Raw genomic sequence first — 18,989 nt, 5'->3', positions numbered from 1 at the left:
ATTTAATCAAAGGAGGTACAGGACTTGTACCTAAAAACTGTACTAAAAACTATAAAACATCTCTTAAAGAAATTAAAGAAGACTTAAATAAATTGAGACATCTTGTGTTCATCAATTGGAAGGCTTAATATTTTTCAGATGGTAATATTCTCCAAATTGTTCTACAGATTCAATGCAATCTCTATCAAAATTTCAAAGGTCTTCTTTGTGGATATGGACAAACTGATTTAAAAAATCACATAGAACTGCAAGGGACCACAAAAAACAAAACAATCTTGAAAAAGAACAACAAAGTTGGAGGACTCATTTCCTGATTTCAAAACTTTGATTAAAGCTACAGTAATCACAAAGAGTTCAGCTCTGGCATAAGGATAGAGTATGGCACTGACATACAGATAACTGCAGGAGAACTGAGATAGAAATAAACCCATACAGGGGTACCTGGGTGGCTCAGTGGGTTAAGCGTCTGATTTCGGCTCAGGTCATGACCTCGCAGTTCGTGGGTTCAAGCCCCACATTGGGCTCTGTGCTGACAGCTCAGAGCCTGGAACCTGCTTTGGATTCTGTGTCTCCTTCTCTCTCTGCCCCTCCCTGCTTGCACTCTCTCTCTCTCAAAAATAAATAAACCTTAAAAAAAATTAAAGAAAAAAAAAGAAAGAAACCCACACATCTATGGTCAGTTTTGGAATACCCAGTCCATTCAGTGAGAAAAGAAGAGTCTTTTCAATAAATGGTGCTAAGAAAACTGAATAGCCACATGTAAAGGAATGAATTCAGATACTTGCCTCACACCCTATACAAAAATTAACTCAACATGGATAAAAAATCCAAATGTGAGAGATAAAATTATAAAACTCTTAGAAGAATGCACAGAGGTAAATCCTGCATGACTTTAGATTTGGCAATGGGTTCTTAGATATGACACAAGCACAGGGGGAAAAAAATAGATAAATTGGACTTCAACAAAATTAAAAAATTCTGTGCATCAAAGAACACTATCAAGAAACTGAAAAAATAACACCCAGAATGGGAAAAATATTTGCAAATAATATATCTGATAAAGGACTAGTATTCAGAATATGTAAACAGATCTTACAACTCAACAACAAAAAGACAAAACCCAGCTAAAATATGGGCAAAGGACTTGAATAGACAGTCAAGTCATTCATTTCTTCAAAGAAGATCTACAAGTGGCCAATAAACACATGAAAAGATGCCTATTAGCTATTAGGGAAATGCAAAGCCAAGCCACAATATTTAATGGGTGTAAATAAAGTCTATAATTCTTAAAAAGGAAGAGAACAAGTGTTGGTAAAGGATGTGGAAAAACTGGAACTATTATACACTGCTGAAATAATACAGCTACTGTGAAAAAGCCTGGCACTTTCTCAAGAAGCTAAACATATAATTAGCATATGACCCACGCAAGAAACTAAACATAGAGTTAGCATATGACCTACCAATCCTACTCCTAGGATCCTATAAAACCCAAGAGAACTGAAAGCAGGTGTTCAAACAAAAACTTGTATAAGTTATATATGTCCATACATATATACATATTTGATATATATACATATATATGGTAGCAGCACTTTTCATAATAGGCAAAAAGTAGACACAGTACTAATGTCCATCAACAGATGAATCAATAAAAAAAATGGCATATATCCATACAATGGAATATTATTCAGCCATCAAAGGGACTAAAGTACTGATTCATGATACAGCATGGATGATATTATACTAAGTGAGACAAACCAAACAAAAAAGTATGATTTCATTTACAGTTTTCCCGTGTCACTCAAAAAGCAGAGTGTTCCCATGAAAAGTGTCATAAAGTGAAATGGCAAATAAAGCAAAGAAGTAATTATCATTAATTTATATGAGAAAATTTTTGAGCATTCCTATATCCAAACAAATAACCTCTCTTAGGCTTTTCTGATACCTTAGGATGCATCTTGCTAATGGATGCACAAAATAAGTCGAGATAAAAGCACAGATGCTCACAGACATAGTTCAAAGCTCTGGAGTCTTGATGTTAAGACGCTGAGTGTAGTTCCCAGGGAAGGAGCATGGTGGTTGCCTCTCTTGCTGCTGGGAGTGCCCACTGCCTCTATTAATGGCTCCCTGCCAAACGATGCTGAATGCTATTTCCACTTTTTGCCTTTTTTTTGTAAAAGTGAAAGTCCTCTTAGGATTCCTTATGGCTAGTGAAAACAGGTACTAATGTAGATCTTTCGTGAAAGCAACGTGGAGTAGTACAAGCTTTTGAAAAGTGAGGGGTACATGTATATGAAATGTCTATAATAGGAAAAATCCACATGGACAGAAATCAGATTAGAGGTTTCCAGGGGATGGGGGAAGAGGAGAATGAGGAATGACTACTTAAATGCCCCAGGTTTCTATTTGGGGTGGTGAGATTTTTCGGGAATTGGACAGTGGTGATGGTTGCACAACATTGCGAATGTACTAAAATCCAATGAACAGATGGGGGCCATTTCTAAGCAGACATTTCATAAGCCATTGTATGATTCAGCTATTCTTTTTTCTCTACCTTGAGATCTGCAGGATCAAAAATATCATCTTCTTCTTCAGTCTGGATCCTGTAATGAAGATGACCTGGAGCTGAGCTGAAAACAGACTGAGCCACTGAGACTTAGGAGTCATTTGTTCTAGGAGCATAAATTAGCCTAAGATAATTGACATAGCCCCCCTCATTAACTGTGTTTCACACAGAAAGTAACTCTGTTTGCACCTCAAGTTACACAAAAATATTTCTTGATGGTGGATCCTTCAGCTTCTCCCATAACCTTTCCCATCAAAGAAACTCTAATATTTTTATTATACCTGGGCATGGTCAGCAATCAGTGTCTGCTGACTGGATTAATAAGTAAGGGCTGAAAACTCACACAAACATCTTCCATTGGTAGATCTTCCTACAAGATTTACTGACATAAAAAAATCTGAAGGTGGGAACTGGGTCAGAGGCACACCCCAGTTCAAAGATGATCTTAGAGATGAAGAGGGACGTCTAGTCTCTGGAGTTCTGAGGAAAGTTTCCTGGTTTGTGGGTACTTCTGTCAACAAGCTAAATGGACTGAAATTATTGCAGTGTAGAGCCACAGGCTTAGGATGATGGCTGTGAGGCCCATGGCAAAGGCCAGCTGGAATATTTCTCCACCTTCTGCTCCTTCCATGTCTAATGCTTTCTTGGTCTATGGAGGTAAAGAAAGATGGGTGGGGGTGCCCTCGGGAATCAGTGTGAAGATGGGGAGAAGGGAAACCAGTGCAGGGCAGAGTCCCCGGAATGAAGCAAGAGGGGCTAATCCAGAAAGAGAGGTGGAGATGGAGGGGGGGCACTGTAAAGAGAAAAGAAGGATGTGGAGAGAGGCAAGGTAGGGTTCCTCTGTGAAAGAGAGGAAGTGGAAAGAAGTTGGATAGAAAAGGATAAAGTTCCAAAGGAGGAGAGAAGAGATGGTTTAAGGCTGCCTGTGGGAGAGGGGAAATAAGCAGGGGTGCTGATCTCCATTGAGAAGGCAAGGGAGACACCAAGAAGGGTGGGAGGAATTGGGACCACACCCACTTTGCAGGTAAAAATGCTGTCTGTGATCCCAAAGGCAGGCAGCAGAAAAAGGGACACCCTGAACAGAATCAAGTAGTTGTCAAAGTGGAGATCCAGGGACATCTCATCACCAGGGTTCTGTGGCATGACCTACAGGGCTAGGAGGGCAACAGATTGAGGTTGATCAGGGTGAGGGAAAGGATCTCATCACAGTGGCCAGAAGAATGGACAGCAGAGACCTAAATGAATGGGGACCAGGCTAAACCAACTCTGCAGATCAGAGGAACTCTGAAAGGTGGCACCACCCCAAGGTGGGACAGCCCGGCCCCCACACCACCCCACTGCCCCATTTCCTCACTGTCCTCTAGAATGCAATTTAAGTTGCCTGACTTCCCTCTCTTCTTGATTTATCCTTCCTGTTCCCCACAATCCTCCCTGACACCCAATGACCCTCTCCCTGTCCTCTCCAATACTGTTTCTGTCCCTAGTGAATTTTCTCTGTCCTCCTTTATTTAAAAAAAATTTTTTTAATGTTTATTAATTTTTGAAGGAGAGAGAGATACAGCGTGAGTGGGGGAGGGGCAGAGAGAGAGGGAGACAGAATCAGAAGCAAGCTCCAGGCTCTAAGCTGTCAGCACAGAGACGGATGCCGAGTTTAAACTCACAAACGGTGAGATCATGACCTGAGCAGAAGTCAGACGCTTAACCAACTGAGCCACCCAGGTTCCCCATTCTCTGTCCTCCTTTAAATTCTCCCTGTCTTCCCTTCTCTTTGCACATGTATTTTCGATTTCATTTCTTCCAATTCTTTGATTTTTCCTCTCTACCATTTTTTGGGCTAATTAGCTTGTTTTAAACTTTTTGAATGTTTCAAAAATTACTTCTTGGTTTTCAGCCTTTCTTTTCTTTTTTAAAGTTTGTTTGTTTGTTTGTTTGTTTGTGTAAGTAATCTCTGCATTCAGCGTGGGCTCAAACTCACAACCCCCGAGACCAAGACCTGCATGCTCTTCTGACTGGGCCAGTTAGGTGCCCCTCAGGCTTTCTTTTCTAATGTATGCATTCACAGCTATACGTATAACTCCAAATATGGCTTTAGCTCTACTCACAATTTTTGATTTCTAGGTACATTTTGTTGAAGTATAACTAACATACATACATACATACATACGTAAAAAGTACACAGATCCCAACTATATGCTACTATGCTATTCACTATTATGCTACTATTACTATTATGCTAGTATGGCTTTCACTAGTAACACACTCTTAAAACCACCACTCACAGAAATAGAAATTTCCAATATCTTAAAAGTCCTGCTCTTGTCCCATCACTATCTGCACAAATATACTTACATTTATATCACCATAGATTTGGCTATTTCAGAATTTCATATAAAAGGAATCATAAAGGATATATCTTTAAAAATTTGTTCCTCCTCTTTGCTGTACAGTATTTCCTTACATAACTATATCATAACCTATTTATTCTTTTTTTAAAGATTTTATTTTTAAGTAATCTTCATATCCAATGTGGGGCTCAAATTTACAACTCTGGGATCAAGAGTTGCATTATCTATTGACTGAGCCAGCCAGGCACCCTTATATTCTCTTTTGTATATCAGATGTTCTAGCCTTTTGCCCACTTTGTATTTATGTCGTCTCTTTCTGGGTTATTTATGTATTCATGTATTGATATAATTCACATACCATAGACTTCACCATTTTGAAGTAGATAATTCAGTGGATTCTAGCATATTCACAAGGTTAGACAACCATCGTCACTAATTCCAGAACATTTTCATCACCCCAAAAAGGAAACTCACATCTATTAGTCACTCCCATGTCTACTCCCATCCCCTGGCCACCACTAATTTACTTTCTGTCTCTATGGATTCGTCTGTTCTGGACATTTCATGTCAACGGAATCATGCAATTTGTGGCTTTATATGTCTGACTCCTTTCACTTTGTATACTGTTTTCAATGTTCATTCACATTATAGCACAGAGAAGTACTCTATTCCTTTTTATGGCTGAGTAACATTCCATTGTATGATAATACCACACTTTGTCTATCTTCTAATGTGTTCATAGATATTTGGGTTGTTTTTACTTTTTGGCTATTATGAATAATACTGATATGACTGTTTGTTTTCATTTCTCTTGGGTATATACCTAGGACTGGAATTGCTGTTTCATACGATAACTTTATGCTTAACTTTTTTTTTTATATGCTTAACTTTTTAAGGAACCACCAAACTGTTTTTAGTACAGCAGTGTACTAAGCATGTCTTTTTATTTTGATGTTTTGACATCTTGGAGCCTTGCTGACCCAGGAAAGACTTCTCCCAGAGCTAGCTAATTCCTGGAGATAGCAAATGACTCTCCTGGGACCATGCCTTTGATATGCAAACCAACCAAACCAGAGCCTACCCCTAACCACCTCCTTTGTGGGCTCTTACAGGGCTCTTACATGCCAGACTATTATCCCTCTACCTCATCATCCCAGTATCATGTACCAGATGACTAGAAACAGCCTTTATATTCAGAGCCCACTGAAATTATTAAAATGAGTCAATCTTTAGCCAGCTTGCCATGCTTTGCCATGCCTTTCTTGCCAAAACCACAAGAAAGGCCCTTGGGGCGCCATGGTGGCTCAGTAGGCTGAGTGTCTGACTCTTGATTTCAGCTCAGGTCATGATCCCAGGGGGAATCCCGTGGGATCAAGCCCTGTGTCGGGCTCCGCACTGGGCATGGAACCTGCTTAAGATTCTCTCTCTCTCTCTCTCTCTCTCTCTCTCTCTCCTCCTCCTCCTCCTCCTCCTCCTCTCCCCCTCTCCCCCGCTCATGCACTCTCCTCTCTAAAAGAAAAAGAATCTCTTGCACATATTTTCCCCTCACTTCCTCTGACTCCTGGATGACCCTGGCACTTCCCAGTGTTGTCCTGCATGGTATGGTGTGCCCTCTCCTCTTAGGAACTATGAATAAAAATCTTTTTTTTTTTTAATGCTTATTTATTTGTTGAGAGAGAGGGAGAGAGAGAGAGAGAGACAGAGAGCTCATGCAAAGAGCAGGGGAGGGGCAGAGAGAGGAGAGAGAATCCCAAGCAGGCTCCATGCTGTCAGACCAGATCCAGACATGGGGCTTGATCTCATAGCCGTGAGATCATGACCTGAGCCAAAATCAACAGTCAGTCACTCAACCGACTGAGCCACTCAGGCGCCCCACCAGACTATCTTTTCAATGGCAGTCATCTCCTGATCTGTTGGCCCCACCACACCTGAAGAATGATAAAGTCCACATTTTAAACGAAGCAGCTGCACCACTTCACATTCGCACCAGCAATGAATAAGGGTCCTAATTTCTCCACATTCTTACCTATGCTGCTTATTTTCTTTAAAGAAAAAAATGGGTTACTATAGCCATCCTAGTGGCTGTCAACTGATACATCACTGTGGGTCTGAATTTCATTTCCCCCAATGACTGGTGATGCTGAACATCTTTTCATGTGCTTATTGGCCACTTTTACATCTTCTTTGGAGAAATGTCGGTTGAAATCCTTTGCTCCTTTAAAAAATTGGGTTATTTGTCTAATTGTTGAATATCTTTTTTTTTTTTAAGTAAGCTTTACACCCGATGTGGGGCTTGAACTCATGACCCTGAGATCAAGAGTCACCAGCTCTACTGACTGAGACAGCCAGGCACCCCAAATGTCTTTTTTTAAATGTTTATTTATTTTTGAGATATAGAGTGCAAGTGGGTGGAGTGAGGGCAGAGAGAGAGGGAGACAGAGGATCCGAAGCAAGCTCTGCACTGACAGCAACAAACCCGATGCAAGACTCAAACTCACCAACAGTGAGAGCATGACCTGAGCCGAAGTCAGACGTTTAACCAACTGAGCCACCAAGGTGCCCTTCTTTTTGCTTTTAAGGTATAGAAATTCTACATGTTTTCTAGGTATAAGTCAACTTATATCCATAGCACAAGAATATTTCCCTATGCTGTGACTTTGCTTTTTTACTCTCTTAATGGCATTTTGGGAAGAATAGAAGTTATTCATTTTAATGTAGTCCATTTATCAATCTTTTCCTCATGTTTAGTTTTGTGTCCTATTTAGGACATCTGTGCTTTGTCTAAAACCCTGAAATTGTCTTCTACGTTATCTTCTAGAAGGTAAACTATTTTACATTCCACATTCAGATCTGTGATCATTCTGGAATTTGTTTCTGCATATAGTGTGAAGTTGGATCTAGATTAAATTATTCCCATACAGTTACGCAATACACCCTGCATCATTTATTGAAAATAACATCCTATACCTACTAAACTCTGGTGCCACTTTTACCATAAATCAACTGACCACATATATGTGGGTCTGTCTAGACTGTATTGTATTAGCCAACATGTCTAGCCTTACACCAACACCACAACATCTTAATTATTATAAAATTCTAGTAAGACTGGCCATTTGTTACTATAAGTTTGACAACTTTGTTTTTCTTCCTCAAGATTGTCTTGGTTCTTCTTAAGCCTTTGGATTTCCACATACATTTTAGAATTAGCTTAACGGTCTCCACCAAAAAAAAAAAAAAAATGTTCTATAGATCAATTGGGAGAGTGGATATCTTTACAATATGGTCTCCAATCCATGAACATGGTCTAATCCTTCCTTGTATTTAGGTCTTTTTAATATATTTCACTAATGTTGCATAGTTTTATGTGTAGAGGTCCCATGAGGGAGGAGGTCATAAGAACCTCCGATTTGTAGCCAAGTTGTGGGTAACCTGGGTACCTACTAATTGCAATTGGCATCTGAAGAGAAGCGGCAGTCTTGAGGGACTGAGCCCTTAACCTGTGAAATCTGATGCTATGTCCGAGTATGCAGTGTGAGAATTAAATTTCAGGACATGCAGCTGGTGCCACAGAATTTCTTGCTGTGGGAAAAATCCCTACATATTTGGTGACCAGAAATAGCAGAAGTGTAGTGGTCTGTAAACAATAAAGGAGACAAATAGAAGGAAAAACTATGTTTTTCCTTATACAGATGTCTATTTGCTTTTTTCACTCTCATTTTCTCATGAGTATACAGAGTTTTGCAAGAGCTACATGATGTGTGATACACAGCAACAGACTAAATGTAGAAGAATATGAGAATCCAGTATCTTCTATTCAGCCAGACAGGAAAGAGATTTGCAAAAATGTAAAACAATGCTACTCTGTTCACAAATGTTTTGAAAAATATAGTTATTTTCATGACAACAGTGTTATTTGTATCAGCATGTAAAGGGTTTTTATTTTTATTTTTCAAATTAATAATTTTTTCAGTTTAATCCCAGTACAGAAAATACCAATAGATACAACTCATACAAGCAAAAGCTTCAGGTGAATTCTCAAAAAATTTAAGAGTGAAAGGGGTCCTGAGACCAAAATATTTGAGAACTGATATTTTAGAGTCATCATCAGTCCTTAGGTCATGCTCCCCTGCCAGTCAGTAACAGGCACCCTGTGTGCCCTCACCTGCCAGCAGTGCCACACACTGGACATCTGCGGAACTGCAGGGCATCCACTACTTGTGGTCCTACCTGCTCATTAGGATGTACCTTATCTTCAGAGGTCTGAGCATCAGTCATGCAGCTCCCCCTTCTCTAAGTCCTGTAACACCATCTCTTCCCTATTGTATTCCAGGTCTAGAAGTAGGAGTGGAGTTACCTTAGCCTTTACCTTTTGCTCTTACAGGATTCCAATCCCTGTTTTAAATCCCCTTTGTTGGGAATACCTATGGTGTCTATTTTTCTGACTGAACTCTGATTGATATGCCTGCTATACTGAATATCCTCTCTTTAGATGGCTCTGAGAGGGCCCTGTAGCCCTATAAGAAGCTTCCCTTCTTAAGCTAGTTTTGGGGGGTGTTTTTTCCTTGCAATGAAACCATCTGTGATTAAGGCATAGGGTCCATGTTTTACCTGCATCCAGACACATTCCATCCCTCCTTCCCAATGTGAAGAGGGTGAGGGATGGTTCCCATATGCTCTGAATCACATTATTCTCCTCCTCCTCCTCCTTCCTCTTTTCCTCCTCCTTCACCAAAACCACCACCATCATGACCATCATCATCACCATGTTATATAATACTCACTATGTGCCAGGCACAGTTCTAAGCATTTTACATACATTAGCTTACTTAATCCTCTAAATGAGGATTAATCCAACTAAATGAGGGAGAAACCATTATCATCCCTATTTTATTTTGTTTTTATTTATTTTTTATTTTTGAGAGAGAGAGAGCCCATGCATGCATGTGCCCACAAGCCAGGGAGGGGCAGAGAGAGGGAGAGAGAGAATCCGAAGCAGGCTCTGCACTGTCAGTGCAGAACCCGATGCAGGGCTTGAACCCATGAACCACAAGATCATGACCTGAGCCAAAGTCAAGAGTCAGAGGCTTAACCGACTGAGCCACCCGGGCACCCCAGGAGAGAGAGAATCTTAAGCAGGCTCCATGCCCAGCACAGAGCCTGATGCAGGGCTCAATCCCATAACTCTGGGATCATGACCTGAGCCAAAATCGAGTCAGAGGCTCAACAAAGCCATCCAGGTGCTGCATTATTAACCCTATTTTAAAGGTAAGAAAACATGCACAAAGAGATTAAGTGACTTGCGCATGGCAACACATCAAGTTAGTGGCATGCCAGGAATTCAAGCCTAGGTAGCCTGGTTCCAAGGCCCAGGCATATTGATTCAGTTCACATTTATTGGGCACTTACTTTATGTCAGTTCCTGTTCTAGATATTAAGGCTATAGGGAGAACAAACAAATGTCCTCAGCTTTACTAAACCATCTCTCCCACATCTCCATCCCCTCTCTCACTGGCACATTGTCTATCTCATCTTTCCCACCAAAACCAAAACAAACAAAACCCCAAAACCCACTCCCCTAAACCCCTGAATCCCCTTCAAACTATGAATCTGGGTTTGATTGTTGGTTCATTCATAATTACAGAGACAAAAGGAGAGGCAGAACATGGGGCCATGCTACTATCTTTTCAGAATTTCCATCCAATGGAATATTCCCAAGTCCCTCCCATCTTAAAAAAAAAAAAAAAATCACTCTCACTCCTCTGTTCCTACCCCAGTACTGACTTTCTTGGCCCTTCATCAACAAGCTTCTTTAAAAAAATGTCTATATCATTTCCACTTCCACACCTCACAATCAATCCATGGCTCTCTGAAACTGGGCATTGGCCCTGTTGTGCCCCAGAAACTGGAACCCACATTCTTCTCAGGCTTTCCTTTCTCCTTCACCTCCAGAGTTTTGGAAAGTGATATCTACACTCTGTCTACACTCCCCTCTTCTTTTTTTAAATGTTTATTTATTTTTGAGAGAGAGAGAGAGAGAGAGAGAGAGAGAGAGAGAGAGCGAGCTGGGGAAGGGTGGAAAGAGAGGGAGATAGAGAATCTGAAGCAGGCTTCAGGTTCTGAGCTGTCAGCACAGAGCCCGACACGGGGCTCAAACTCACAAACCATGAGATCATGACCTGAGCCGAAGTCCAACACTTAACTGACTGAGCCACCCAGGCTCCCCTATACTCCCCTCTTCTTGTAAACCATTTGGGTCCCTGCAATATGGCACCTGTTCCCTCTTGCCCATTGATCCTCTGAAATTGCCTTCACCAAAGGTATTAACACCTCTCTTCCCTTAAATCCAGAGGATACACCTCGTATCTTGACATGCTTGTCCATGCCCTCCTTTCTGAGACCTTTCCTGGCCCTTTCCCAATTCTGGCCCAGATGCCTCCCTTCCTCTTGCACTCCCCAGAGCCATGGGGCACTCTGGAAAGCTGGCACCAAGGGTACTGGAGGAGGCTTCCTGGGGACCAATACCTTTCCAGACTTGCCCCTGAAGATGAAGCCAATCAGAAAGCAGGTCCTCTAGGCATACTTAGGTGAGTAGTCAGCATGTTGTTTGATGAACCAGTCAGGAGTTTAAAGTAAAGATAGAGTTAGAGTTTGACTATCTCAATCATGGAAAGGCAAGTGATACCTTCAGACTTGTAGCTGACTACAACTCAGAAGGAGGTAGCTTGTCCCTTCCTACTAAGGACTCTGACAAAATCCTTCACTTTCTGGAAACAGAAACCCAACTTCCCAAACCAAGAAAGCTACTATGCACAGGAAGGACAAAAAAAAAAAAAAAAAAGTAAAAGAGAGAATGAAAGAAGAAAACAACAGGAAACAAGAGATACACAGTAAAGAGGGATACTCATCAAATCTGCCCACTGTCTTTAGTCATCATAACCTTCTCTTTAGAAATCCCAGCTGTTGTCTACACTGTGAAGACTGGGCACTGTCACCACTGCCCAAGACCTAACCTCCTGAGTATACCAGGAGCATCTATTTCTCCACTCCCCATTCCTGCAACTATTTCTTCCCAGAACTGACCACTGGAGGTGGGAGATGTCCTGGCTCTGCTATCTTCATGGAAATCCTCAATAGTTCTCTCAATTCATTCTATAAAGCCACACATTCCTTCTACCATCATGCCCCAATAGATTGAGAAAGCACCTTGGAAGTAAACTGTTACACAGCAAGGACAAATTCATGTCAAATGCTTTTCTTGAGTATTTATGCCATTATATGTACATAAATGCAGTTTCTATGTTCAGTCTCTTGTTGGTTAGGTGACTCTCCAGCCAAGGGACCCACCAGCTAAAGATCACTGCAGTTGAAGGACTCACCTGACAAGGGATACATGGGCTCAGGAATTCAGAACCCAGACAAGTTACCATACCAAAGCCACCTCAGACAAAATATTCACTAGGTAAGAGAAACCCACCACCAACCCAAGGTTCTCACCATCCAAGGGACCTCCTGGAAACCAATATACATTTTTCATCCCACCCAACATTGAATTCTTTCCCCCCTCACCTCATATTTTTTTTTATCTGGAATATCCACCTTGCCCTTTAAAATGCTCCGAGATAATTCATTCTGTCAAGCAGAAGACTAGTTACCAATACAAGGAGAGGGTAGCAAAGATCATTACAATGCCAACCACCAGAAATAGAAGTCCAAACACTTCTTCCCACTGCATCTTGGTATCAGAGTTGCCAAGGAAAATACAACACAGTAAAGTACTGGATGGGGCACTTTTACTCACATAAAGAAGAGAAAGAGCAAGATCAGCTCCAATAGTGGGTGTCTGGGCAGCAGGTGCAATTAGCCTTTATGAACTCCTCTTGTGCCACAGTGGAAGGACCCTGATCCCCGCCTTCATGGAGTCTGAAATACTAAAACCTGGGGTTGTGCCTGAGAACACAGGTACTTAAGCAGAACAAAGGAATACACAATGAGCCTGAAACAAGGAAAAATATTCCCACACAAGGTGATAAGCCTTGCATACACTGTGTGGGCTCTTTATCTCTTGGTCAGAAAGTGTTTCAGGCCCAAGACCCATTCTTATGTGGCAAGGGGATATTGGAAGACTGTGTACATGAGATCGCTTTTCCTAACACATTTCATGAAGACTTTCCTGGCCCCTGGGTTGTGTGTGTTGCTGCTGTTCTTGGTGCTTCTAGGTCTTTGCCTGTGCTTAAACACAGCTGTGTCATTGACAAACCACAAACTTAGTTACTAAGTCACAGTTCTGTAGATCAGAATGGCTAGATTCTCTAGAATGCTCAGGATCTCACAAGGCTAAAATCAAGGTGTTGACCAGTCTGTGTTCTCATCTGGAGCTAGGATCATCTCCCAATCAAATATGGTCATAACAGGATTCAGATCCTTACTATTATAGAACTGAGGTCCCATTTCCTTGCTAGCTATCAGTTGGGAGCCACTTCAGATAGGGGCTGCCTGCATTCCTTGCTATGTAGTCTCCTCCACTTTCAAGCTAGCAATGGAGAATCTCCCTTGACTGCACTCCATCCCATGCCTTGAATCATTTTTGCCAGTAAGATGTTGTCCCTTTTAAGAAGTCACTGGATTAGTGTCCCATGGAGGACATTTTCCCTCTCTTAAAGTTAACTGATTGGGGAATTTAACTACAGATACAAAATCCCTCCACAGCAGCACATAGATTAGTACTTGAATGAACAACTGGGAAAAAGTGTGTGTACACCAGGGAGCAGGAATCTTGGGGCCATCTTAGAACTCTACCTACCACAATGGTGATTTCCCATTTCCATCATTTCATCCACACTTATTAAATGACATTCTACTTTTAAGACCTTCCCCCTTTTCACCTTCTTTCTCTTTCAGTCAGTATAGACTAAAGAATTCTTTTCTAATTCAATATTTTATAATCTGTTATTGACATTATTCCTTTTCCTTCCCTTCTGTTTGTAATCTCCTAGTTTTCTTACAAGGCTTGTCTACTTCCTCTCTTCCATCTAGAGAGGTAACTCTGGTAGTGCCCTCCTGTAGCAGACTGGGGTCTGCAACAAGGAGGAGCCAGGATCCCATCTTACAGTTTCCAACAAATCCCTATCAGGACGGGTGGAGCCAATGTCCTGATAGAGGATGGAACCCAGCTCCAAGCTCCGAGTCCAGGAGAAGCAGAGAATTGTGGGACCACGCCCCCTTATGCAGACAGCCAATCAGGACTTGAGGCACTGGTTTCTCCATTGTGAAGAAGTGGCCTTTAACGTTTGGAGTCTTGGGATGCTGGAGTCTTGGTTTTAAACTAGGGGAGGTATAGTGGGCTTGGCTCTCTGTTTTCAAGACACTCAGGATCTGTCTTTGTCTGGGTGGAAAGATCATGCCCCCAAAACACGCCCCACCTGCTGCAAAAGGCGCGGCTGCTGCAAAAGGCCCGCCTGCTGCAGGAGGCCCGCCTGCTGCAGGAGCCCCGCCGGCTGCAGGCGCCCCTGAGAAGCCGCCAGAGGAAACACAGACACCTGAAGAACTGGCATTTTATGCCCCGAATTACTTATGTTTGACCATCCTGGCCGTAATTTTGTTCCCTCCCCTGGGATTAATAGCTATATTCTTCAGTTACAAGGTAAAACAACACCTATGTGATGGCCCATCCTGCCCTCTACCTGCCCCTTACACCTGTTTCTGCCCTGGGACCTGGATAGGGGCTTTCCCTCAGTGACCATTGGTCCCCAGCCCTTCCCCAAGGGTATCATAAGGCTAGACTCAGAAACCCATACCTAAAGCTCCCATCCCTACAGACTTCGCAGGCCAACAAGAACAGCGAATGGGACGATGCTTACCTCAACTCAGGCCGAACTGGCTGGCTGGATGTATTTGCCATACTCATTGGTTTAGGCATCATTTATGCCTATACCCTATTTATGTGAAGGCCAGGCCAAGTAGTCCATGAGTCCACCTCAAATAGGACTTACCCACCAAGGCCCTAACCAACCAAATCAGCCACCATGCAAGAAACCAACAGCCAAGACATCTTCTAGCCAGAAAACCTATTGGCCAAGGAACTCAACATCCAAGCAACCCACTAGCCCAGGGACATCATACTACTTCATCCTTTTCGCTGCTGGAGCCATCGTCATCCACCTTGAGGGTCCTCACTTTCATGCCCTAGATGTGCTTAGCTCCATGATACTTGGATGCTCTTTCAGAAAAAAAAAAAAAAAATTATTTAAACCAATAAAAAATGAAGGGAATGTTCCAGCTTCTCATGTGTGTGCATGTGTTTATTTGTTTCTGAGTCAGTGTCTGTGTTTTGCTGGAGCTATGTGTTTCATATCCCTGCTTTTTCTAGGCAAACAGAACCCTCCTTCAACTTTTGAGATCCAAAAGTCAAATTGTTAAGGGAAGAATGGAAAGACTTCAAGAAATAAACAATAGATTTGGTGCAAGAGCTAATGAAGATCACCCCCCCCCCCCAATCCTGAAAGGAATAGAGGAAGTAGAGAAAGAGAGATTACATGCAAGTACAACCCTAAGGAGAGTTGCATCTCAGGAAGGGGTGAGGTGTCAAACACCCCAGATACTATTTGTATTACCTCTTCACAAATAAGTCCTATAGAGGCTCCAAGGTCGCAAAGAAAATATGCTGCATGGTAGGGAGGTCTAGGAAGAAATGACCTTAGACAGCCAAGTAGGGTAGCCCATGTCTCAACTTGGTGAGAAGGAGGTGGGGTCTACAGAAATGCAAAGTACCAGGGTGGGAATGACTAGCAGAGGGGAGCCAGGGATAACACAGGAGCCATCTTGAATGAAGGAAAACAGAGATCTAGGCTGACACAATGGATAACAAACATCGAGGGGTTCCTACTGGTACCCTAACTTCACGAACAACCCCAAATTCAGACCAGAAACACTAGACTTAGTAGAATTAAATTTCCACAATGAAGGAGAATGGGGATTACCAATAGAAAGGAGGTTAAGTAGCTGTGAAAAAGACTGCTAACTCTACCAAGGGTCATCTTTTCCTCCCAGGAGCACAACTCAGCCACATTTCCTAGGTTCCCCTGTGTGGCCATGAGACTGTCTTTGGCTCTATGGAATCACTTCTATCAGAAGTCATGTGTGCCACAAACAGTCCTGGCTTTGAAACATCTCCCATGGGCACTCTCCTCCATACTCTTCTTCCCCTAGCTGACTGGCCAAGTGACACCCATGGTGCTTTGAAGGCCACAAGTTATAGAGAGGAAGAACTCCCATCAGCCTTGGTCTCTGAACCACTGTAGGAACAGTCACTGTTTCCCCAACTGCCCCCCTGGTTGAGCAGAAAATACGTATTTTGCCATCACGTGTCTGGTCTATTTCATAACTCAATTCACCCTAACTAGTGAAGATGCTGGAAAATAGAGTTACATTTCTCAGACATCTGGGATTGCTACTTGAAATTCATGCCCAACAGACAGACCCATTTTGTTGGGCAGTTTATAGGAAATAATGAACGAAGGAAACAACAAAGGTCTTAGTCCATAGTTAACCTTAATCTTAACGGTCATGATGCTGTGTCTGTTTCCTACAAGATCCTGGGTATCTATGTGAATTACATGTGCTTATGGGACAGTGCTCCATGTTTTGGGTGTGTCTGGAGAGGGGATTATTCCTGGTTGTCTGCTATGTTAGTGGGCCTAGAAGGTCAGCCATCCCTGTCCCTCCCCAGAGAAGCCCAGAATGCTGGGCCTGTCACATTCAGCTGCAAAGCCATGTGGAATCAGAATGGCCCATGTCGGCATGAACAGCCAGGTTCCAAAAAGTCACACTGTTATACAAGACTTGGAAATCCAGCCAATCTTCTCCACTCCAGCTCTCTGACTCCCTCTAACCTGTATTCCACTCTCAGGCATTTATCTGGTATTTATCATTCATGTAAATATAAAACAAACAAAATTTGTAGTCTTGCATCTTGAAACATCATCATTTGAATTACTATAATGACACATGCAGACTTAACAATTTTATTCACTCTTCTCTCTCTCCACTATCTCCCACAGAATGAGATGACAATTTTTAACTCAATTTACAGGCTTTCCATTTCATTATGCTGTATAAGTAGACTCCATTACTGGACTACCATGGTGATTACGTACTCTTGCTGAACTCATATTTGAACTCAGGAGCCAACCAATCCATCTGCCTGTAATCCTTCAGATTTTTCTTCCTTTTCTTCTTCTTCTGCCTCCTCTTCCTCTACCTTCTTCTCTTCCACATCCTGCCCCTCCTGCCCCTCCTCATCTTCACTTTGTTTGTTCTACTTCCTCAGTTATCTATGTGCCCCTTCACTAATCATTCCCAAACTCTCCAGAAGAATTCTATCACTGCTTTCAACAGAATTTCCCCATGGTCCAGTAGGCCAGGTAATTTTTCAATTCTCTTTCTCCCTTGGATCATTAAACCTTGGATCATTTATTTACTTGGGATTTTTTAATTTACACAACATTCACAAAAATACACCCACAAGTAATACAAAGAGTATGGAAGAGCTCACTTCATGGCTGGATGTGGTATCATTTTCCTCTCTCAAAGGTAATTGCTGTCAATATTTTGTTGTAACTCTTTCTAGTTACCTTTCTATGCATTTCCATGTGCATTTGTGTCCACACACATTGCCATTACGCTGTTTTTCTGTTTACCACTAGGTCTTGATGATCTTCAATACTCAATTAGTATTGAAGATCTTCAGCACTTAATGCCCTGTATTCCACTTTTGAATTATCCCCCTCTGTCTTCTTCTGGCCCAAAGGGTACATTCCCATGTTCTCAGACCTGCCTTTTCTCTCTCAATGGTAGCTCACGGATTCCAGCACCTGGCATGAACCTGTAGGCCCTTCTTCCTCCTGAGCAGGGTAAGAGGGAGAGTATCCATAGAATAAACAGCTGCAGGAGAGCAGATTCTGCTGTATACCAAGAACTAGTTTTGCAAATTTTATTTCTGACCACTGAAAACTTAACAAACTTTAGGACACTCACACTGTGACATTATTACCATGTCCTATGATTGTGATTCTTAACCTCTTACAGTCTTCAATTCTGATGACCCATTTATTGTATCACCCTTGTAATAAGACTTAAACTGATGTCCTTATTTTCTGGAAGAAACATGTACTTTTGAATTTTCTTTGCTGTTTTTTGTTTTTTTTGGTTTTTTTATTTTAGAGAGAGAGAGAGAGAGCATGCATACAAGCAGGGGAGAGGGGCAGAAGGAGAAAGATAGAATCTTAAGCAGACTCCATGCTTAGCATGGAGACTGATGCAGGGCTCAATCTCATAACCCTGGGATCATGACCTGAGCCAAAATCAAGAGTCAGACACCCAACCAACTGAGCCACTTGAGTGCCCCTGAATTTTCTTCGTTAAGCCAGAAGGACATTACTAGCATGAAACCCATGGGTATGTGGATTAAAAAAAGAAAAATAATAATTCCCCAATAACCCATGATAGAGCTATATTTCTTATTCAAATGAAGAGTTTGAGAATCTGAGTCTCATTTAAATCAAGAGTACACTGGGTTTCTAATTTTAAAAATATTTTTATTCAAGTGCATAAGAGTGTACAAATCATATGTGCATACCAATGAACTTCCACACACTTTCACAAAATGCACACTTATGTAACCTGCTCCTTAAACAAGGCATAGACCAGAAGACTCTGGTGCCCTCTTCCAGTCACTTCCTACAAAAGATAACTCCCGGGGCACCTGGGTGGCTCGGTCGGTTAAGCGTCTGACTTCGGCTCAGGTCATGATCTCATGGTCCGTGGGTTCGAGCCCCGCGTCGAGCTCTGTGCTGACAGCTCAGAGCCTGGAGCCTGCTTCAGATCCTGTGTCTCCCTCTCTCTGTGACCCTCCCCTGTTCATGCTCTGTCTCTCTCTGTCTCAAAAATAAATAAATGTTAAAAAAAAATTAAAAAAAAAAAAAGATAACTCCCACCCTAACCTGCTCTCCCTTTTTAAAATAACTGCCTGGTAGACCATGTCAGGGAATGCCAAATTTACTAACGGGACTTCCTGTTGA

At 42.0% G+C, this 18,989-nt stretch overlaps 2 protein-coding genes across 5 annotated transcripts in view; one reads left to right on the top strand and one right to left on the bottom strand.

Moving 5' to 3' along the window:
- Nucleotides 1–18,989, bottom strand: part of ATP4A (ATPase H+/K+ transporting subunit alpha) — a 95,981-nt gene that overhangs the window by 39,854 nt on the left and 37,138 nt on the right. The gene's annotated exons all lie outside the window — the stretch shown is intronic.
- PMIS2 (PMIS2 transmembrane protein) lies at nucleotides 14,181–15,194 on the top strand. Its single transcript, XM_060629204.3, has 2 exons — nucleotides 14,181–14,554; nucleotides 14,730–15,194. Exons 1-2 carry the CDS (start codon nucleotides 14,312–14,314, stop codon nucleotides 14,856–14,858), a joined length of 372 nt encoding a protein of 123 aa, XP_060485187.1. The 5' UTR covers nucleotides 14,181–14,311; the 3' UTR covers nucleotides 14,859–15,194.

This window comes from Panthera onca, chromosome E2, assembly GCF_046562875.1.
Source record: "Panthera onca isolate mPanOnc1 chromosome E2, mPanOnc1 haplotype 2, whole genome shotgun sequence".
NCBI lineage: Eukaryota > Metazoa > Chordata > Mammalia > Carnivora > Felidae > Panthera > Panthera onca.
Note: the sequence above shows the minus strand (reverse complement) of the source record. Positions and strands in the feature narration are given on the sequence as shown.